This window comes from Branchiostoma belcheri, unplaced genomic scaffold (genome assembly GCF_001625305.1).
Source record: "Branchiostoma belcheri isolate BF01 breed outbred unplaced genomic scaffold, Haploidv18h27 scaffold32, whole genome shotgun sequence".
In the NCBI taxonomy this organism is placed as follows: domain Eukaryota; kingdom Metazoa; phylum Chordata; class Leptocardii; order Amphioxiformes; family Branchiostomatidae; genus Branchiostoma; species Branchiostoma belcheri.
Window position 1 is genome coordinate 2,935,871 of NW_017803932.1, and position 22,275 is coordinate 2,958,145.

The 22,275-nt window shown below is 39.4% G+C and overlaps 2 protein-coding genes across 2 annotated transcripts in view; both read left to right on the top strand.

Annotated features, from left to right (window-relative positions):
- Positions 1-22,203, top strand: part of LOC109474808 (leucine-rich PPR motif-containing protein, mitochondrial-like) — a 26,524-nt gene extending 4,321 nt beyond the window's left edge. Inside the window, exons 6-42 of the mRNA XM_019775166.1 lie at positions 3-107; positions 1,138-1,196; positions 1,433-1,519; positions 1,795-1,833; positions 2,050-2,137; positions 2,290-2,394; positions 2,882-3,085; positions 3,555-3,660; positions 3,948-3,985; positions 4,135-4,204; positions 4,491-4,548; positions 5,137-5,197; positions 5,337-5,427; positions 6,274-6,374; positions 6,749-6,800; positions 7,166-7,278; positions 7,435-7,515; positions 7,720-7,809; positions 8,240-8,368; positions 8,831-8,970; positions 13,560-13,645; positions 14,245-14,452; positions 15,037-15,161; positions 15,911-16,017; positions 16,366-16,434; positions 16,820-16,910; positions 17,363-17,523; positions 17,812-18,033; positions 18,419-18,555; positions 18,807-18,898; positions 19,391-19,598; positions 19,780-19,904; positions 20,158-20,273; positions 20,600-20,671; positions 21,041-21,125; positions 21,403-21,545; positions 21,709-22,203. Coding sequence (XP_019630725.1) covers positions 3-107; positions 1,138-1,196; positions 1,433-1,519; positions 1,795-1,833; positions 2,050-2,137; positions 2,290-2,394; positions 2,882-3,085; positions 3,555-3,660; positions 3,948-3,985; positions 4,135-4,204; positions 4,491-4,548; positions 5,137-5,197; positions 5,337-5,427; positions 6,274-6,374; positions 6,749-6,800; positions 7,166-7,278; positions 7,435-7,515; positions 7,720-7,809; positions 8,240-8,368; positions 8,831-8,970; positions 13,560-13,645; positions 14,245-14,452; positions 15,037-15,161; positions 15,911-16,017; positions 16,366-16,434; positions 16,820-16,910; positions 17,363-17,523; positions 17,812-18,033; positions 18,419-18,555; positions 18,807-18,898; positions 19,391-19,598; positions 19,780-19,904; positions 20,158-20,273; positions 20,600-20,671; positions 21,041-21,125; positions 21,403-21,545; positions 21,709-21,768 — 3,924 coding nt within the window. The 3' untranslated portion in view covers positions 21,769-22,203. The remainder of the gene's footprint in view (positions 1-2; positions 108-1,137; positions 1,197-1,432; positions 1,520-1,794; positions 1,834-2,049; positions 2,138-2,289; positions 2,395-2,881; positions 3,086-3,554; positions 3,661-3,947; positions 3,986-4,134; positions 4,205-4,490; positions 4,549-5,136; positions 5,198-5,336; positions 5,428-6,273; positions 6,375-6,748; positions 6,801-7,165; positions 7,279-7,434; positions 7,516-7,719; positions 7,810-8,239; positions 8,369-8,830; positions 8,971-13,559; positions 13,646-14,244; positions 14,453-15,036; positions 15,162-15,910; positions 16,018-16,365; positions 16,435-16,819; positions 16,911-17,362; positions 17,524-17,811; positions 18,034-18,418; positions 18,556-18,806; positions 18,899-19,390; positions 19,599-19,779; positions 19,905-20,157; positions 20,274-20,599; positions 20,672-21,040; positions 21,126-21,402; positions 21,546-21,708) is intronic.
- Positions 10,116-13,062, top strand: LOC109475005 (tripartite motif-containing protein 2-like). The gene has a single exon (XM_019775528.1). The coding sequence runs from the start codon at positions 10,220-10,222 to the stop codon at positions 12,098-12,100; it is 1,881 nt and encodes a 626-aa protein (XP_019631087.1). The 5' UTR covers positions 10,116-10,219; the 3' UTR covers positions 12,101-13,062.
- Positions 22,204-22,275: the final 72 nt, after the last annotated feature.

A 22,275-nucleotide genomic window follows, 5' to 3' on the forward strand; every position in this document is an offset into this window, starting at 1 on the left:
TGGGTCACTACAATGCCCAGCTGAAAGTCTACCTGGACAGTGAACACAAGTTTTCTGCCACAGACTTTCTGGCCAACATGGAAGCAAAGGACATACAGCCTAATAGAGTAGGTGTCAGTTATTATGGTTATTCTGTTTTAAATGTTGGAAGGGGGATGGATAGGAAAATATCATCACTGGTCATTCCCACTTTTGTCTAGTTTGAGCTAAAACCAAAATAAAAAATTCCATACACCCCTCTTCAACTTCTTAGTCTACAATGGCACATCCTAAATTCTTGTTATAACAAAAGTAAGGGTCAAGCTTCTGACTGGTGAAAAAAAATACCTGTATTCTATTCCCAACATTCAATTAAGGGTTAATGACCCGCACCGAGGTGAATATGGTGTGATAAAGCCTTGTCAGTTGCTGTAACCACAGAATAAAGCCACCTCGTTCGCTGCGCTCACTTGGTGGCTTTATGAGGTGGTTATAGCAACTGACAAGGCTTTATCACACCATATTCACCGAGAAAGGGCGGGCCATTAACACTATTATCATATAGCTTACACGATAGCCTATCCAAACTGATGCAGTAAGTGACACAATGTACAATTTAACGTTACCCGTTGCACATGCTGAATAGAACATAGAACATAGTTCCATATGGAGTCACCTGAGGTCACTGGGTAGAGTTCACGTTAACTGGGTCACAGGCAGGGAACAGGTGTTCTTATGGGAGTCACCCGAGGTCATTGGAACACAACTCAAGTTATTTTTGGATTTTTTAGAACTAGAGCCGTGTTCTATTGGGTCACCTGAGGTCATATGCGGGTGATTATTGGATTTGTTTAATGTATGGATTGGGATGAATAAATACCCAATTTTGACTCTATTTGTGACATTACGGCGACATAAGGAATGTGGAATGGAGCCTTCTGATTGGTCAACGTCACCCGGCTATATGATAATACTGTATAAAAAAACACACTATGCGGACCTTTTTTTACATACACCATGCCATAACGTAATGGTGATTACTTCATTAAATTTTTTGTTCCTGCTGGTACATATTGTTGTTGAAGTTTTATGTAGTTAAAACTGTAGAGCTGCCTGATAAAAACTTGAAGTTGACATCTGACCTGACTTCCCTTCCAGGTGACGTACCAACACCTGGTCATGGCGTACTGCCAGCAGGGGGACATAGAGGGGGCCAGGTAGGGACCCTTGAGGAACACCTTATGTTTCAGTTCATTTTGTAGTCGTGGAACAAACTTGACCATTTTTAATTTTATTTCTTAGGTTGAATTGGTATGGCTTGGCTTGGTGCCATTACATTTTACTGGCAACATAGCTGCTTTTGTACATATTTTGCAAACAGTTACAGGTTACGTGCTGTGATCTGGTATTACTGATTGCCTGCTCTAGAAATCTCTTTCACTTCCTTTTCCAGAAAAGTGTTGGAGTTTATGAAGACAAAAGATTTCCCCATCACCGAGTCTGTTTTCAACGCACTCATCACTGGCCATGGTCGGGCAGGGTAGGATCTTACTTTCCTTGTACATGTAGTTAACACATGCTCAGTGCTATATGACACCCTAACTTAAGAGACATAAAGGTTAATCTAATGTTAACCATCCTTAGCAATAGGCTGCTATTTACTAAAGGTGATTGTACCTCATAAAAGTTAATCACAAATCCTAGTGGAACGTCCTTGAAGTAATGTACCCTCAAGACAGTTTAAGTATCTTTTTTGTCTCTATGCCTTCAGATGTGAATGTTAGTTTCTTTAAATTTATTTTCTTTCATTTTCAGGGACATGGAAAATGCAAAGGGGATCCTGGATGTTATGAGGTGAGTCAAAGTAGCTGTACATGTACATGTACATGTTGATAGAAATTAAAGACAGCATTTTTTTTGCATTAGAATGGGTGAAAATGTACATGGAAGGCATGGTGGAACAGGTGGACCTATTTAGAAGTACACCTTTTCAAGGCCACCATGCCGAATAATTAGTGAGGGAAACCGTGACCTCTAACCTGTCAAGGTTCTATTTTGTTTGCCCAACAGAAATACTGGAGTGGAGCCCAGCCTAGACACATACACCGCCCTTCTGTGTGCCTTTGCTGAACACGGGGACATACAGGCCATTGAAGAGGTACGTCTCAACCTAAACATGTTATTTTATCATTGAATCTCTTAGAAAAAATTCTGCAGTTCATATTTAATTGCTTGGGGTGTGTAGGTATAGAACTAAAAATACTATGATGTTTTTTTTTTAGTATAGATTTTGTTGTGTCCCATGTACAGTTTATATCTGAGCTTGAGAAGACAGAGGTTAGTCTGATGGACAGTGACTACCTTCAGCTGGTGTACAGTCTGGCCACACACGGACACACACAGCACATCCAGAAGGTGAGTCATCTATCTATTCATCTACCTATCTATCTGTCTATCTGTCTGTCTGTCTGTCTGTCTGTCTGTCGGTCCATCCATCTATCCTTCTATCTTACAAATAACTTGCAAACATAATTCTGAATTGTGTTGTTCTTACATCGATTCAACATATAATAGGCCACACCTGATCTAAAAGGGTTCTAGAATGGCGTTCTATTGGAAATGTCCCCCTGTGATGTAAGCAGTTAATGCAGTCCATGAAAGGTAAACTGGTGTATTAACAAGAATGGATCATACTAAAAGTATTTAGACCATTGCCATTGGTTTAAAAAAACGATCATAAAAATCCACCTACACCTTCATTATATATAAAACCCAGTACATGGATGGGTGCAGGTTTGGTGCAGGTAGACGTAAGAAATACCTGCATAGCTCTACTTTTACCTGCGCTAAAGTGCAACTGCATGCCCGTTATGCCCACTCTCGCTTTTGCATTTTGTCGTAGTTTCTAGAGAAGATCCGTCACGACCAGGGGTACGTCCAGGACGCCATCACGACCGTGTCTCAGCTGATCATCGCGGAGTGTGATGATGCAGCGTTCTCAGTGTTCCTGACCCTACCCCCCGTGGTGACAGCTGGGGAGGAGGACAGTACAGGGGACCCCAACAATGGCTACTTCTTCATCAGGAACATGGTGTATCACCAGAGGGTAGGCAGGCAGCTTCTCTTTGTCTTTATAATGTTTTCATTCAGTCATCTTTTCATCTGTCCACCATGGAATTTGAAATATTACAAAAAGGCATCCTCTCCTCTCTATCTCTATAAATAGTTTCATCCTAAATGGTCGATCAAGTATTATGATAAGAGTGTTTTATATATATGCAACCAAGGAAAAATCACCTGCTTAACGTTACAGTTATTTTGCTGTTTTTCCTTTCTCCCTGTTATTCTTTCTTTTGCTTTCTTCATTCTACCAATCTTTCTTTTTCCACTCTCCAAATCATTCATCCCTTTATTAATTCATTTCATGCTTATTTCCCTACCACTAGACATAACAGATGTCATGATATGTCCATACAAACCATTCAGTAAATGTTCTCTTGATAATTTGTTCTTGAGAGGAAGCAAAGATATTGGCACAGATCCTAACAGTCCATTTCGTGCCTCCCTCCCCCCAGCCGATTGACACCCTAGTGAAGTACTGTGACCAGCTCCTGGAGCAAGGCATTCACACTGTCCCCCTGCAGTTTGCACTGAAATGTGCACTGGAAGATAACAATGCTGGTTAGTCACATACAGATCATTGAAATGTGTTCCAATTTTTTTTTCTTAACTGATACATTGGAGAGGGTTCATGTATATTGTACACAGTGTAAAGCTTAACCAAGCTACAGTACTGTAGTAGACAATGTAATTACATGTAGTACAAAACATGTAACTTACTAAACACTGGATGTCCTAATTATAAGTATATTTGATCCTATAATGATTTCAACTGGAAGTACTAACATGACTTGACTTTGTAAGGAATCCATTATCTGTATATTTGACATACTTTCTTTTGTGTACAGAATATGCTTACAGCATCGTGAAAGTCCTGAAAGAGAAAGTAAGTCTTGCATATACTTTCACTTTCTAATTTGAATTGACAGTGATGATATAAAGTGATACTTTGCTTTTCTTAGTGAAAGATTTCTTGATGTTGTTAACCTTTAAAAAAGGATTAATGTGTTGATTTGTGATATTGTTTATGCCCAGAACCTGCCAGTTAGAGCCCACTTCTTCTGGCCTCTCCTGGCTTCATGTCATCTGGACTCAGATATCGAAGGTGAGGCTATCAGAGGGGTTTCACAATATCCTCACTGTTCTTTGTCAATGAAATGAATGCAGCACGTAAAAAGCTTCATAGTACAAATTTACTCTATAGAATTGTGCTGCTATGCATGCTTTGGATAATTTGTGTTAGCTACATTTTGTACAGTACTGTAGGCTTTGACATTTTGTCTGTGATTTTAAGTTTCAGAGCCACGGGCTTAAATGAATTTTGCAGTGCCATGTTTGTAGAGTAAGTAAAATTAACTTGATGACAGCCAATCAACTGTCTCTGTCTACAGGAGTAACAGGGATCCTGAGAACCATGCAGGAACTGGAGGCTTCACCAGATGCAGACACGTAAGTCTTGTCAGGCCAAGTCAAGTACAATCAAATTTTTGTTTAAAGTTAAAACTTAAGATCCAACACAAAAAGTTCTTTCACCTAGACCTTTCGACCAGTCACTTTGGTCTTCCTCAGAAGACTGACCAAGTGAGGCTTGTCACGTGATTTCTTTGAAGTGTGACATCAACACTAGGTCAAAGGTATGGTAGATGATGTCGACCCCCGTCACGGTTAAGTGAAGGGTGATGGTCCCTGATGTAAATAGCTTCCTTCACCCCTCTCAGGAAATAGTCTAACTTGGTCAGTGCTCCTACCAACACAGTACAGTAAAATTTGTTCATATTTTTTTTTACGTTGTAATATTACTATAGGATCGTCTCGAAAGATCTTGAGATCTATGTGATATTGTCAAAGATGATGTGAATTTTGGAATTTTTGTGTTCTTGAATTTGCAGACTCTGAAAATTGTCACACCTCAAGATACTGCAAACTCTTGATTTTCACTGTTCCACACAATTCATTTACTATGAACTCAAATGAAGTTACAGTATCACAATACAAGAATGTACATGTAGTGAATAAGTTTCTTTTGTTCCCTTCTAGTTATTCCAAATACCTGGTCCCTCTTGTTAGTGGGTCTACAGATATGTTGGCCAAATTCCAAGTAAGTCACACATTTTACAATTTAGCATTTGTTTGAAGATTTCTGTGATAGTTCAAGTTTCTTACAGCTGATTCAATTCCAAATGACAACAATGGTACAGCATGTGAGACTATTTTTTTTTCATCATGTATGTTGACAGGAACTTGGCTTGAATCTGGGGCCGGAAGAAATTCTGGCACTATTGCGATGGGAAATACAAAACAACCGACTTGATGTGGCATGTACACTGTGTAAGTATCTAGACTAAAATTAAGACATTAAATGAATGCGAATTTCAAAATGGAAACAAGGTAAAAGTATAGTAAATGTCAAAGTGTAAATGTTAAGTTTATCTTGTGCAAATTTTGGCCGAAAGTAAGACAGTGAAAGTAAAAAGTAAATGTAATGGACAATCTTTTTTCTAATTAGGCCATGTTGATTTGATTATATGGATGACATCCTCCGGGAGCCCCAAAACTGATGCGCGCGTGCGAATAAAAAAAAATTTTGCAAAAAAAAAAAAGTTGTTTTAATTATGAAATCTACGTGGTCATGAGGGTTGAACAAATGGCACAGAATATGGTTTGGCGAATAATCTAGTCTTCAAGTTCATTTCTTTACAATTTCGTCTTGTTTCGTTTGATTTTGGCATTCTACGACATTGGTATAGTTTTTATTAATTTTTTTTGTAACTTATGGTATATTTTTGCTCATTTTGCAACTGTTTTGTACGATTTACAGTATGGTTGAAAACTTTTTTTTTTTTTGGAAACGGCCGAAAATTCATGCGCGCGCGGATGTCATCCATATAATCAAATCAACATGGTCTTAGGTTAGTTGTCAATGAGTAGAAATTTAGGTCTAAGAATTATACTTTTGAAAGGGTATCTCTTATTTATCTGAACTTAAGAACTGATACATAATATATGTCTGGCCACTGTGGCTATATGCAAACCTTTAAGGTGCTAGACTTACATGTGGTTAACAGACTCTAGTTATCCAAACCTCTGGTGTAGAAATTATGTCTAAACTGAAGGTACTAGAACTGAACCTGAGATAGACTAACCCGTTAATTTGTTTTTCAATGCCCCTGACAGTGAAGCAGAACAGTGGAGAGAACATCATGTTTGAAGCCTACAAGATGTCTCTAGTGGATGCCTTCATCAGCAAACAACAAGACCCTGAGGCATTCGCAGAGGTAGCAAAAAGCTGCTGTCCTGTATTGTACAATTAATGTAGACAGTATTGCATTTCTTCAAAATTAATAGTTGATACATGTAGTTGGTGACATGAGTATATGGAAGTTTCCCAATCTAGCACAAATTTGCACATACATAAATAGAGAGAGGTCTTTTTGTTCTAATTTTTGCATAATATTTTGCTGGCTTGTAATAGAACTAAAACATGATTTACCATTATTGCATTACTGTACCTTCTTGTTTGCATAGCTATAAGTTCTCAGTTTATCACTCATTATAAAAGTGTTATCTACGCCATTCTCTCTCCAGAAGAAACAGAAATGTCTGTGGTCTTGTGGTAGTCCTGATGGATGCTCCTTTTTTTCTGTTGCAGCTGCTGAGCATTGTCTACAAGTCTCAGCAATTAGGAAGGACCGAAGAAAATGGTAGGTCTTATGTAAAAAAACAAATGTACACCCAGTTACTTGTGTGGTGTTTTTAGTTTTCTTACTTCATACTTACCAAAATCGAATTGTTCAAACATATTATGACATCCAAGCGCTATGATATAAATGAAAAACTATGTAAATTTGTTCATACATGTTTCAAAAAGAGAGAAGAGATCCTGTAGTTAGATCCTGTAGATAGAGACGTACAAATGTACCACAAACATGTAATAATTGCTTATTCTTGTACCCAAGTTATTTAACTCAAGTGCATTTGGCCCATGTAGGGCATGAATATGGAATAAAGTTCATTTTCATTGTCATTGTCATTAAATTCTATCTATGCCCCCCCCCCCATATCTTAGACCCAGTTGGCTATTTCTTGTACAACTTGCTGGAGGAGATGCAAATGCAAGGAGGAATGGCCAAACGCAGGGAGGAGACCTTCCTCAAACTGTTGGACAGTCTCAAGAATAAAGTAAGGGCTCGCAAACCGTGATTGTAGTCACCTGATGAACACCTGTTTGTAGTACACGTGTACCTTAGACTTGTGCTAGGTGGTGCTTTTTGCTGTCTAAAGTCAACTAATGTAAAGTATGCATCTCAAACAGGATTTTTTTCTTTTCAACTTTAGGGTGTACAAATTCCAGTCAACATTGTGAAGGGAATGGACAAGTTGATCAAGAGAATCAACTACAGCCCAAATGTATTTCAGGTAAATAAGTTCAGTCTTTCTCTTTTGTCCACTGTACATGTATGGTTAATACTTTTATGATATTCATTGAAAAGGGAAAAGGGTTGAATGTACTATGTACTCAAAGCATGCCTTCGTATGCCATGTACAAGGATACATGTTTGCAGTACTTTCAAGTTCTGCTAGGTGGTGCACTTTGCAGTAAAGTGATGTTTTCTCTGATAGGCTGCTGTAGCCTTGGCTGACGCTCCACTAAGAGACCGTTGGCAACCAGATGAAGGCATGTTCCAGCCGGATGAAGAGGGCGAGGTGCAGGTAGGATGAGAGATGGATTTTTACATTTAGTACAGTCAAACCTGTCTGTAGTAACCACTCAAGCGGCTCAATGCTTGGGTCAATGGGAACAGTAGTCTTTGAGACCACCAAAGAAAGTCACAATGGCCAGTTGTTCCTTATGCAAATTTAGTTTTACTTTACATCTAGTACTGGATGTTGATCTCACACCTCATGTAGATCTTACACAAATGTACAAGTTTACAAAAATGTAAGTTGATGAGGTATCCATTCCTTCCATTCCTATGGCTACATGTAGTTTTATCTGTATCTGTATAGCCGGTATAACCGCCCTTAGGTGTAACACACCAGCTCCTCATACTCCAAATATCTAGTTGTGCTAGTAGTTTTTTTTTGTTATCCAAGAAATTGGTAAAAAAAATTTTTTTTGTTGTGAATTGTTTGTGTGCAGTTAAATATGATGGAGCCGGAGAGTATTGACCACATCGAGTCACAGCTGCGCATGGCTCGGACCAAGGGTCTGACCCGGAGGGCCGTGCACCTCATGCGCATGCTGGTCAAGGCCAACTGTCTCCAGGAGGTAAGCCCAGGTTTCTTCAGCTGGAACAGTTAGCATTGGCCCTTCTGTGGGTTCAGACATGCACTATTTTTTTTGGCAACACCTCAGCTCTCAGTTTGGTTACACTTCTAACATCATCAGCTGTACTCTTTAGAGTTTTCTCTTTCAAACCTAACTAAAGCTTGATCTCCAATACACCTTTCACATCTTCTTCATGAATTATACATTTTTAAGTTTCAGTCAGTTCCTTTAAAAAGAGTGGTTAGAGTAGAGGGTTGCCTATTCTTTTGCCTTCTTCTTGATACAACCTGGCCATGAAACAATTGTACAATAGCCTTTTTTTATTCTTTTGAAGTTCTATAGATACATATCTCCAATATTTTTTTTCACTGTAATCAGAACAATTTTTCTGCAGAGAGGATTGAATCTGCTAGGAGGCACTGCTGCATGTACATAATGTAAATGCTTTTTTTTCCTGACCAGAATGTGGAGAGAGCTGTGGAGCTGAAGAAGGAGGTGGAGTCCCTGGGAGAAGTCCTGTACGCCACCAATTATCCCTCACTCATAGAAGCCCTGTGTAAGGAGAGGAAAGTACAGGAGGCATGGGATGCAAACCAGGAACTGTGAGTATTAAATCTTGAAACATTTATCTCGAGTGAGAAGATCATTAACCATCTTTAAATTAATGTGCAGAGGATGTTTCCTATTTGTGACACCTTTGGGGTTGAGCATTTCATGGTCATTCAGATGTATAGAGTAAGATGCAAACTTACTTGTAGCTTCTACTTTTAAATCAAATTAGTTAACTTTACTTTCTTCAACAAGAAGTCACAGTGCCCTTAATGTGTATATTAGTGATGGTTGAAAGGTGCCTGTATTGTACGTATCACTAAGTGAGTACATTCTGTGCTACTAGGGTGTAGCAGTTATGCTTTTCCCTTTCAATTGCTATCTTTTACTTTAAGAATGCTTAACACGTGACGATTGGCCTTTTCCAAGAAAATTCCCTTGAATGTCATTGTCTCTGTGAGTGATGTTCAGATGGCCATAGCCTTTTCCTTCGGTGATGAACTCCTTTTCTGATTTGCAGTATTAGCAATTAAGAGATCTGAATATTATTTGTATATGTTTAAATCAATGAAAGAGCATCATAATATATTACATTATCTTACATGTACATTATGTACTGTAGCAGAAATATGGAATACAACTGTGGTATCACATACAGCACAATTCAGCGGTCCATAATTTTTTTTCATGTACTGCTGCTACATGTATGCTGACCACTATTTGAATAAAGAATGCTGTACAACCAAGGTACAGAAGGTCGAGACCAATTTTTGTCACTCGTGACTGTGAGTGAAGCATCTGTTTTGGAGCATTTTTGGATGCTCCCTTTCTGCATGTTTGATGGTCCACTGATAGTTGCAGAAAGCTCTGCATGACAACAATGGATATAAGATAAGCCTCCAATTCAATGTTTACACGGTAAAGAACAAAAGAAACAAACTCAGTCATTCGTTATACTATAATAAATCATGATGTTGTTGCGCCAAAAAGCAGTTACTCAAGCAACTGGATATGATTTTGAAAACGTCAGACGTTTCAGCTAGTATCCACTAGCTTTCGTCAGTGACTGAGAAAGTGACTAGTGGATACTAGCTGAAACGTCTGACGTTTTCAAAATCATATCCAGTTGCTTGAGTAACTGCTTTTTGGCGTATCGTATTACCTGGATGTCTAACCTTCATCGATGCATGATGTTGTTGTATGTGGTAAATGAGCTGTGTAAACAAGGAGCCTGTAGCAACACTATGAATTATTCATAGGTGAAGGCTTACGTCACAACCTTGGAATGTAGAGGGGAACAAAATGGCAGCGGCACCATTAGGTTTGGTGGGACAGATCCGTGAAGAACTGTCCTGCAGCATCTGTCTGGAGCTGTTCACCAGGCCCAAGGTGCTGCCCTGTCAGCACATCTTCTGTCAGGACTGCTTACAGGACCATGCAGGGAGGGGAGAGCCCTTCCAGTGCCCAAACTGTCGGCGGCAGATCAAGCTGCCACCTCAGGGTGTTGCCAGTTTTCCTGATAACCACCTAGTTTCAAGTCTGTGTGCCAGACTTCAGGGGCAGGCAACAGTGTCAGGGGAACTATTCCAGCCTGGAAACAGGTGCAACTTTCATCCCTGTGAGCTTCAACTCTACTGTATGCAGTGCCAGATTCCAGTTTGTAATGAGTGTTTTGAAGAAGGACATGAAGGACATCCTACCACAAGCCTTAAAAAAGCCTCACAAGAGAAGAGATCTACAAACCAGGGCTTTATAAATGAGGGGAGAAACAGCTTAGAGATGTACTGTAGCTACATCAGGAGTCTGAGGAAAAGAGAGAATACTCTGAATGAGCAGAAAAAGCAGATAGACAACAGCATTATTCAGGCCTACAACCAAATGGTGCTGAAACTTACTGAGAGAAAAGACCATCTTTTGTCTGAAGCTGAACAAAGTCACAGGGAGAACTTAGACCGGTTACAAAATGGAAGAGACAAAGTTTTGTCAGACATTGGGGCACTTTCTGCTGCCTGTGATCAGGCTGAGCAAGAAATGAAGCAGGAAGGGATGGGATTTCTCAGCCAGGAAACTGTTTTAGTTGTTGGAAAGTACAGAGGAAAAGTAGCACCAACTCCTGTACAAACCCAGCCTGCTGTGTTTGAGCCCATAGACACCCCAGTGCCAGTATTGGGACATGTAACTGTCCCGTCTCTCTTATCCGCACCCATGCCATCAGCTGCACCTGCATCTAGTGATGTTCCAACGAGGGGCACAGGACATCATCATGGTAACCAAAGGCAGGGGGGACATCCATATCATAGGGTGACATTTGGTGGACAAGGACTTGAAACAGGGGAGTTTGAAAGTGGAGGTGCTCCACTTTCACTTGCAGTCGCTGTGTCAGATGAAGGGGAGGTCTATATAGCAGACACTGGAAACCACAGGATCCAAGTCTTCACCTTGCAGGGAACATTTGTTCGACAGTTCCCAACAGAGGACGGTAAACAGGAGATGAAACCACATGGAGTGGCCATGGATGGGGAGGGGAACCTGTGGGTGATGGGTTTTGTTTGTGATGATGTGACCCGGAGGTTGATGTACATTGTTGTGCAGTACACAAAAGAGGGCAGGGTGCTGAGGAAGTTCCAACCAGTGAACTACGCTTCTCAAGTCGCAGTGAACACCAGAAGGAATCACGTCCTATGTTTGTGTCACAGTCAGGATGTGGAGGTGTACAAACCAAATGGGACTCTATTAAGAACCATAGGTTTGCAGAAAGTGGTTCAAGAACGGATGACTCGCCAAACCCAGCTGCAGGGGACCAAAAGTCAAGAACCAAAGTCCTATGGAAATTGTCAGTGTTTAACTGTGGACCAGGAAGGAAACATTCTGGTTTCACACAGTGAAAGCTGTGGTGTTTTTGTGTTCAACGAGGATGGAGAGTTTCTGTTCCATTTCGGAGGTAAGGGAAGTGGTGAAGGAGAGATGAAGGGTCCCCGTGGCATCTGTACGGACAGTTCAGGCAACATCATTGTAGCAGACTCATACAATAGACGTGTGGAGATGTTTGACAAGACAGGCAGTTTTGTCAAACACATCACTACGGACATGACATGGCCAGCTGCTGTAGCCATGGCCAGGCAAGGACACCTGGTGGTGACTGACAAGAGAAAGCACACTGTCAACATATTTTCCAACTTCTAGATTCTTTTAATAAAAAATCAAATGTTGACTCTTGGTTGCTTTGTCAACAATACAGTTTTACCAAAAATGACATGACATTGCACATAACAGTAACTTACTGTAAGCTATACGATCGTTGAGATCATTATCTCTTGTTAATTTCAATCTGTGTTATACATGTATATATATTCTGGCTAGTTGTTATGCTATGACATGGGATGTTTTGGTAGTAAACTCTTTTGAATATTTCGTCTGTAAACTTATTTTAACTTTGAAGACTGACCATTTCTTAGCATATTTTTTTCATCAAATGAATATATATGCAAGCATTTGAAACAGCCCCAAAACAAGCTGCGTGAAGCGTCTCTTTATTTTTTGGGTACCTTCCATAAATAGCTAGAACCAGCCTACAATACAAAACAAGCCAACATTGCATCTTTGCCCTACATATTACAATATGCTATGGAATAGGATTGATTCAAGCTACATGTATACATATTTGCAGAAGCTACAAGTTTGTCAAACTTTGCTTTTGAATCTGTACATATTGTTGTGTTGTGCTGTATTGTTTCTTGTGTATCAAAGGATTTAATTTTTCCAACTTAAGATAGAGTGTGTATGACACAAATCTGCATAATACTTGAGTAATACTGTCAACTTAACATCTGACTGTGCTTACTAAAAACTGTACAATAATGATGATTTTCAAATGTTGTTTCAAATGTGTGTCTTTGAGAATAAAACTGAAAATAATTTGAATGCTGTGAATTGATTTCCATTTCATACAATGTACTATATTTTGTTAATTAAACCTATCAAGTATGAAGTTCAGCAGCACCTAAAGGCTTAAACATATTCATATTCACTAAAGAGTCATACACTGAATAGGAGACTTTGCAAACAATAATCATATTAATGTAAATCACCTAATTTGTATGATACGAGTTATTTATCATCATATAAAATGCTCATTCCTACTTGACGTTCACATCACAAATTTGAAATCTGTATTATTTACCAATGACTTTGCAAAGCCTTTGTAGATATGCTAAGTAGTCTTATAAGCTTAATGCTCTTATTCAGGAAGTTACACGCATGTAGCCTTTGTTCATTGATTATGCATTATGATATCTATTTACATGATTTATGTGTCATGATTTTCATCATTACCTATCCTACATTTGTCTTTTGTATGAATGTCCCATCATTTACTACCAACTAAAGGTAATTTACAACTTTCTCTAACCATGTTACATGATATTATGTAACGAATCTGATCCTGTCAGTTAGCACGATTGAACTCTCTCTCTCTATCCAGTTTATCGTCTGTTGCTCCCCATGCTCTGACAGTTAGACATGCTTACACTCTGATGCTGGGGATTGAACTACTGTTACATGTAGTATAAATTAGCCTTGTGAGGAAAACTTATACAGTAGGCTCATACAATCTGATAATGTCTTTCTGTTTCTGTCCTTGCAGTAACCGTAACTACCCCAGCTTTGTCATGGATGGGTGGAAGTACTGCTGTCTGGTCCAGTTGCTGGCTGAGGAGGGACAGCTACAGGGTTAGTGTGACTGAAGGAACAGCTACTGTCACGGCTGCTACTGTGCATTGTGCTGTCAGAAATCACAAGTACAAAACCTGGATGGTTATGATTAACACAATAGATCATTGTACAAAATGTAAATGGTTTGCTCTTAAACTAGTGTCATAGGGCCATCAGCTATCTCCTTTCTCATAATATACATATCAAGGTTTGAAATACTGGGAGTATAATGCATTTTTTGCGTCCAAAATTGGAGCTGTGCACCTAATTTTACAGTGTACCATAATTGTACAGTCACCAATATTCAGCATATTCTTGACATTAAATTCCAGAGAAAATGATAAAACCTTTCAGGCCTCTTGTTTTACTAACAATTTACCATTTCACTGACATTGTACTTAATGATTTTCTTGTGCATCTAAAATGTCTAAGTTAGGTGCACAAGTGCACCTGTTTGCGCAGATGAATTTCGAGTCCTGCATGTACTGTTCAAAGTAAGGTTAACACGTCTTTATACATCATCTGACTAGACCTACTACTATAGCAGAATGGATGACCCTACAAACAGCACTTCAAGTTTAACATTACTCAATGATTTTTTCTTGCCCGCCCTCCAGACGCCCTGAACACCCTGGATGAGATGAAGTCCAAGGGCATCATGTCGGACTTCCGTCTCCAGAACAACTTCTTCCAGGTGCTGCACAGCCTGGCGGAGAGAGGGGACCTGGAGTCCACCAGGGCACTGTTTGATAAGGCCATGGAGCTGGGACTGGTCAGGCCGACCAACAACCTGGCCTCCCACCTCGTCACTCCTTATCTGTTAAAGTAAGGACTCAGGTTTAGTTTTTAGATAACAACTTAATGTCCTCTGTTGGAATTATTCTGAAAAATACATCTTCCACGTCATCAGATACTGTTGATGAAAGTTAAGTATACAGGTAATAAGATCTTACCAATTTGAAAGTAACATTTACTCAAGGAACTGGAGAGATTTTTAGGAACAGTCAAACGTTTCAGGTAGCATGTACTATCCTACATTACTGAGGCAAGTAGTTGTTGCTACTTGAAACATTTTACTGACACTTTTTAAAATCTATCCCTTTGCTTGAGTAACTGTTACTTTGGCATCAGATACTACTTTTTCTCAAGTTAAGTTCTTCTAATTCAAAATAGCCACTTCATGTCTGGACTTGATGAAGTTGATCTCCAGAAATGATGTTGTACAGGTACGGTATTTTACTTACAAAAATGTGAGGAAACACACAATACTACCTCCATTTAGTCCAGTCAATGATCAACCTGTGTACAATGTAGTGACATGCATTTTTCATATGATGACAGTTACCGTATAAAACCAGACGGCATGGTACAACCTTGATTCACATACCTCCTGTTCTTTCCCATTGAAGAGATGACTTGGAGGGTGCGTGGAATGCGATTAAGGACTGTGAGGAGAAGTACCGCATCATGCCGCGGCTCCACGACCTGCTGTGTGCCTACATTGAGAAGGGAGACACAGACAGCCTGCAAACTGGTAGGACAACAAAAATCACAAGTCCCTCCTTTAAACATGAGGATACTGTGGTCGTACTTAATGCTGTTTTGTAGGTAGACAATCAGCACGTTAAAGGTCAATGTAAAAACAAGGCATGGTACTGAAACACTATCAGCAGTACCAGTGCACTTTTCTTTGTACTGAAACAGCATCAGCAGTAGTACCAATGCAATTTTATTGTTCTGGAACACCATCTGCTGTACCAATGCACTTTTCGTGGTACTGAGACACTATCAGCATTACCAGTGCACTCTTTGTGGTACTGAAACACCATCAGAAGTGCCAATGTACTTTTCATTGTACTGGAACACCATCTGCTGTACCAATGCACTTTTTGTGGTACTGAAACACCATCAGCAGTACCAGTGCACTTTTCATGGTACTGAAACACTGTCTGCTGAACCAAAGCACTTTTCATGGTACTGAAACACCATCAGCAGTACCAGTGCACTTTTCATGGCACTGAAACACCATCAGTTGTACCAAAGCAATTTTCATGGTTCTGGAACACCATCTGCTGTACCAATGCACTTTTCATGGTACTGAAAGACCATCAGCAGTAACAGTGCACTTTTCATGGTACTGAACCATTATTCAGCAGTACTCATGCACTTTTCATGGCACTGAAACACCATCAACATTAACATTACAGTTTTTCAGACTGAAACATTATCAGGCTTATGTGGTTCTGTGTGTGATTTATGAGTGATGATTTGTTTATTTTCCAGCTATGGACTACATCAGTAACAGTAAGGGGGAGATGAACATGCTCTATGACCTGGTGTTTGCATTCCTCTCCAAGGGCAAGTATAAGGAGGCCAGGAAGATCATTGAGGTAGGAACACTATAAGACAATTTGTGCAAAAATCTGAATAAGATGTATTTATTTGAACCCATGTTAAAGGTTGTATATCTGCCTTTTAGCTGGTTTAAAGAATTATGCAGAAGATGAAGTACTTTGATACTGTTTTTTCCAATTGTTGAATTATAGATACACTAGAGACATTTCTGCAATGTACATTTCTACATGTAGTGAATCGCAACAAAATGCCACATGTTTAACTGCTAAATCTTTAATTGATATTATGCAAAGGAACAGCAAAGAAGCCTCAATTGTTGGTTATCTGAATGTGTAGAGAATATAGCAGGTTCAGCCTGGTAACACTTAAATGTTATTCTTCAGACTCCAGGGATGAGAGCCTTGGACACCAGACTGAACTGGTTTGCAAACCTGTGCATACAGAACGACATGGTGAGAAGCTGTTACTAAGTTAGGATTGTTCTTGGACATTAGTGTCTTTTTGACTCATGAATATGATGTTGACGTGTGAACTTCTGTATAATCATACATTGCTTTGTGTAGTTTTTACTGCCTGTTTCATTCACCAACGTCTTGTACTAAAAGGTCAATTTTTACTTTCATATATATTTGTTAGAATAGATTACATGTATGTAGCAAGCTGGAAGGATGAAGTGGACAGACTGGTCACCATGTATATGAATGTGTTTAAGCAAGGAGGTTTTTCACCTCCTCAGTTTGAGTTGTATTTAAATAAGCAGAGCAGTAGTTTGCTTTCTTTGCAAATGTTTCCCTTCTATAATAATTGATATTTGCTTTTGCTGCCATTTCTTGACAGGGGGAAGCCCTTGAACAGTTGGTTATTCAGACCAAGAAACTGTTTGGTTGTGATCGGGACCTGATGTACACATACCTGCTACAGTACTACGGTGAGTCTGGTACTGTACATTGTAATATGCTTAATGTTTGATTAATGCCATTACAGAGCAACAAACAATTTTATGTATTTAGATGTCTGTATGTCATTACCGAACCCAAGCCATTCCCTGTTATGACAAAACTCCATTGAATAGAGATGCATCTTTTACCTCAGAATTGTCAAGCTACTTTACACTTGTGTTGGAAGCCTAAGGGCATTTACTAACATTTCTAATGTAAAATCTAGTTGGAGGGAAATACAGGACTGTATCACTGTCCTTAGCACCGAGGAACAAAAGTGAGAAGGCTGAGATTTGGTTTCAGTTGATTGACAGCTTTGTGACCCAATATTTATACCCTGGGTGAAAGGATGAGGTACATGTTTGAGGTGGCCAGGAATATGTACTGTGTAGTCATGCTATGAAACATAACTTATTGTCACATTGACTTTTCCCACCCTCAGACCAGCAGCAGACTGGTGAGAAGGCGGCCCATGTGTGGACTATGATGCAGGAAGAGGACCTCCTGCCAGAGGACGGCACCCTACGCTACATCGCAAGTGTCGTACAGAGGAGCGGACAGCCTCTCCCCGCAGACTTCCCTGATTGGATAGCTGCACAACAGGTACACAAGCAACTCTCTGCATGTGTTAGCCAGAAAAAAAGGTACAATGTGGTCCCATAGCCTAGGCTGTATGGGCAGTGGTTGACCACTGTGGCTAGAGCAGGGTATTATTGGAAGGTGGAGAGGACAATATGTTGTTGTTGATTTCTTGATAACAATACAGCTTTTACTGCCAGTATCTACACTTACCAGCAGCACAGGTAAACAGTTTTAAAAAACAGTTGCCATAGTTCTTTCCCTATGGGTAAGTGTAGGATTTACAACACAATGTTATCATGCTTATTTTAGGACTCCAGCACTAGCACCAGCAGTTCTGACAGTAGTTCAGAAAGTGATGACGATGGTGAAAAGAAGCAGGCGGTCTACTGGAAACTGAGAGTCCGAGCTAGACCACGACAAACCCCAGCTCCAGCACAGACACAACAACCAACTCCAGAGGTTCAGACGGCTACCCAGACGCCCCAGGATCCTGCACTCATCGCAGCTATGAAGCAGGCTTTTCTGGACCAAGTAAGTTATCAGCATGTCAGTGGCAGTGTTCCTCTGGTTTAGTTATTTGATCCAGCAACTAGATCATAAAGCAACTCATGATCAAGCTTTGGACTAAAGCTATATGATCTTCCTTAACTTGTGGTGACTTGTTACTTGTTCTAAATCCAGTAAAGGCATAATTTATATGAACTCGTTTCATAGTTGTTTAGTAACTTTTGAATGAGTAACAGTTACCCATTGATAAGCAGCTGGATAGATTTTGGAAATGGTTGGACGTAAAGGTAGCATCCACTTCATTTCGTCAATGGCTCAGTTGATTGAGTAACTGTTAGTTTCAAGTATGATTTTACCTGGATGTCTAACCTTTATGGACATACATAAATTTTTTGAATGATATGTTTAGGATGCAGATGCAGTAAATGCCGCTCTAGCCAAGGCTGAGGCCCAGGGTGTACCTCTCAGTTTTGGTATCATGTCCAAGTGTATCATAACCAACCTAACCAAGGGAAACCTGGAGGAAGCAGAGAACATAAAAAAGAGGTAAAACAAGCTTCTGTTACACAGATATGGATGTTTAAAGAGTTAAAACGTCGAAAACCTAATCAACCTATTGGAACATTGTTGTGGAGTACAAGTTGGACAAAAAATTAGAAAAAAAAACTTACTGCACATCATGGAAATAAGTTTCTTTTAAATGAGTTATGTGAAATCTAAATCTTTTACAGTGGTGCTGCTTTGAAACTACAAAGTACATATATGTGTAAAAACTCTTTCTTGCCTCTTTTCTGTAGAATGTTGGAGAGAGATCCAGGGGTTACCTTCACTTCTGGCAACATCAGAAATAAGTTCATCATCACATATGCACTGAATGGTAGAACACAGGGTATGTTCCAACTTAATTTGTGATACTCTTGTTCTGTTACTGATTTCAAGCATTATTCATTAAATACACAGGTTTCTACATGGCATTGTATTAAATGAATAGACTTTTTGTGTGGAGTCATTCTGTAGAATGATTGTATGTACACATTCCCATGTGCCAACATGTATGATTAAATTATTTGAAGTTGGAAGAGGGCTTAATTTTGCAATTGGAGGTTAAAAGAATCATTCTGTTTTAAGTTTGTGGTTGAAACAATATTGTAGTAAAGACAATGGATGTACATATTTGCAGTGTGATGAGTTTGCTGTGAAAGCTCACTGCAAATATTTCATGGTAACATTGAACTTTCCTCTTGTTACATGTTTCAGTGGTACGCATGCGCACGCATGTATGCACACAGACACACACACACACCCTATATTGTTTACTTTGTATATGATATAGAGCATGATGGAGATTCAAAAAGTAATTCCAATAATGTTTCCTTTGCAGATGCCCTGAAAGTAATGGAAGAGATGGTTTCTGATGGCCTTGCCCCTAACAAGATAGCCGCCAGAACACTAATGTACAACATGGCCTCCAACGGAGATGTGGAAGGGGTCAGGCAGGTGGCACAGCACCTGGAACGGCTGAACACACTGCGAGACTCTGTCCCAGAGTACCTCGTAGACAGTCATCTTTTCAATGCCTACTTGAAGAGGTTAGTCTTTAGGGACTTGTGCCTGTACCAAGCATTCAGCAGAAATGTTTCCAGTTTTTGATAGAAATGGATATGAGTGTTGGGTGAACTATGCAAAGTCGGTACATTATATTTTGCTCTTTTAAAGTTCAAGAAAATTTACTTACTTTATTTGTACTGACTCTTCCCCCCCATGCTACAGTGATCAGGTAGAGGAAGCGTGTAACCTCCTGGAATCCCGCATGTCAGAATCAGAGAGCAGACTGCGGATAGCCGTCCCTCTGAACCAGCTCATACAGGACCAGAAGGACCAAGCTCTGGACAAAGGTTAGATTTGTTTCTGCGGATACTACTGGCAAGCAGTAGGCAGCCCTGCTGTTTTGCCTTATGGATCAAATTCCATGGAACCAAAGGTTGGAGACTGTTTAGGGGTTTTGTTTGTCGTTATACAGTCATGTAGATGGGGGTTAAAAAGCGGTAGTCTTGTACATGTGTATAGGGAAGCTTCGGGTGTTATTGACACTCAGTATCTTTAATTTGTTCCAATGTAGTACAGGTTACCTTTCTTGCTTTATTACAGTGAGTGCCACTGTAGAGAAGGTTGCCAGATTCTTCAACCGGTATGAGCCAGTCGTGGACCTGTTCCTGGCGTACGTGGACCAGAACAAAGTAGAGGAGGCCAGACACCAACTTCAGGTAAACTCTGCATATATCAACTCTTCTTTGTATTGTGTTGCTTTTCATAGACTCACTGCAGTACTTGTGTAACTTGCTAGGAGTCTATTTCAACATTCTACCAAATATTTAACTTACACTACAAATAATCATAGTATTCCATCAATCCACCCGTGGACACGTATGGAATATATTGTTCTGTATTTGTCACTAATTTCCAGTAGCTTTTTCCTGAGTGATTGAATGTTAAAATACAATTTATTTAGAAAGTGATTGGGATGGACTGGAAGAAACATGTGGTGATATTGACAAGTGTAAAACTCATATCTACCACTTTGTTTGAACAGAGATTCCCAGCTATCGAGGAACAGTCAGACATGATCGTGGGCCATGCTGTATTTTGCAGTCAGAGAAAAGATGTGAGTAGGATCCTTCTTGGCATAGAAACATTGGAAAATGTCGAAATTGTAATTTCTTCACAGAAACATTGGAAAATGTCGAAACTGTAATTTCTATACCACGATAAGGCAATGTTTGACAGGTAATGAAATGACCATGACTGCCATGTAGAATATTTATGCACATGCAATGAAAATATGCATTTCTTTACTCAGTGTTGTAGCAAAAATAAAGCTGTTTGCAACTGATGTATGTCATTTGTTGTGAGGGACGATATAATAATTGTAAACAAATACAGTGTGTGTTGGATTTTTTTAAAGTGTGCGCCTGCAAACTGTGAAGTTTTGTTTTCCTGTTACTGATTGAAAGTATTTCCTTTCCTTCATTAGGCGGACGCCATCAACAGACTGATTGACCTTCTGCCGACCTTCAGCAACAGACAGCCCATGTTCTTCTTCCTGCTCAGATGCCACTGTAAGTGTGGCGCAAAAAGACATGTTTGGTGTTCCACAGTTCTATACTTTAATATAGGATGGCAACTTGTGAAGAAATGTTTTTTTTTTGTCCATGTTTTGGGCATAGAATTTCTTTGAAGCAGGTGATGTCAATTATGATGATTAAGAAGTATAATACAGACTGCTGTACATTACCAAATTGACAAATTCTACTACCCTATTGTAATGGTTTGTAGTACCTCGTATCATAACACTATTAATAGGAATTGATTGTTTTGTTGTTTTTCGTCACCCAGATGAAAAAGATGACGTTGATGCCTGTTGGGCGACCTACCAGCGAATGCAGTCTGAGGGCATAGAGCTGGACGAGCTCTCGCAAAAAAGACTGGCAACAATCCTCAAGAAACACGGCAGAGACGCACCATTTGAAGAGCCACCAGTAAGTAAAAAGATATTATGTACGTAATATACATATCTTAATCTTGTACAATTTGAAGTTGTTGCTGTGAAGAATTATATTTTGTTACGTGTTAGTTTTGTAATGATCATCATTGAGCTTTTCTGTTACATAATCATGACTTGCTATTTTTTTTTTGTTACAGGAGAGCTTCAACTTCTACAAAAAGAAGCTGGAACAGATGAGACTCCAAGCTTCAAGCTAGTATATTAGATTACATATAGATATGTAACAGTAAATGGGTAAAATATGAAGTGTTACCATTTAAAGCACTGGTTGCATAATGAGACCAATGACTAACTTCAGAATTATTAACATTATATGTGTAATGAAAGTACATTAAATGTAGTATGACAAAAATATAGACACATGTACATTGTATCAATTCTGTGTTGGTGTTATAACAAGTTTCAGTATGACAGCATTGCCTACATTCTGTAGTGCATATTATAAATAGCAGACTTGCTAGTGAAGGCATTGGATTAATGAATCAGACAGTGACATACAGTGACTAGTTGCGTGAAAGTATTTCTTTTGAGAACATATTTTTTCCTGCTAAGGTTAGTCTGGAATTCTGGCAACTCCCTTGATAAGTCCAGAATGTTCTTGATTGAGAATAAACCAGGTTTCTTTTGTCATATGCCTGAGAATCATTTCTTTGTTACTATAACTTATACGTTGGTAAACCACTCTTAAGTTGCATACATGGTGT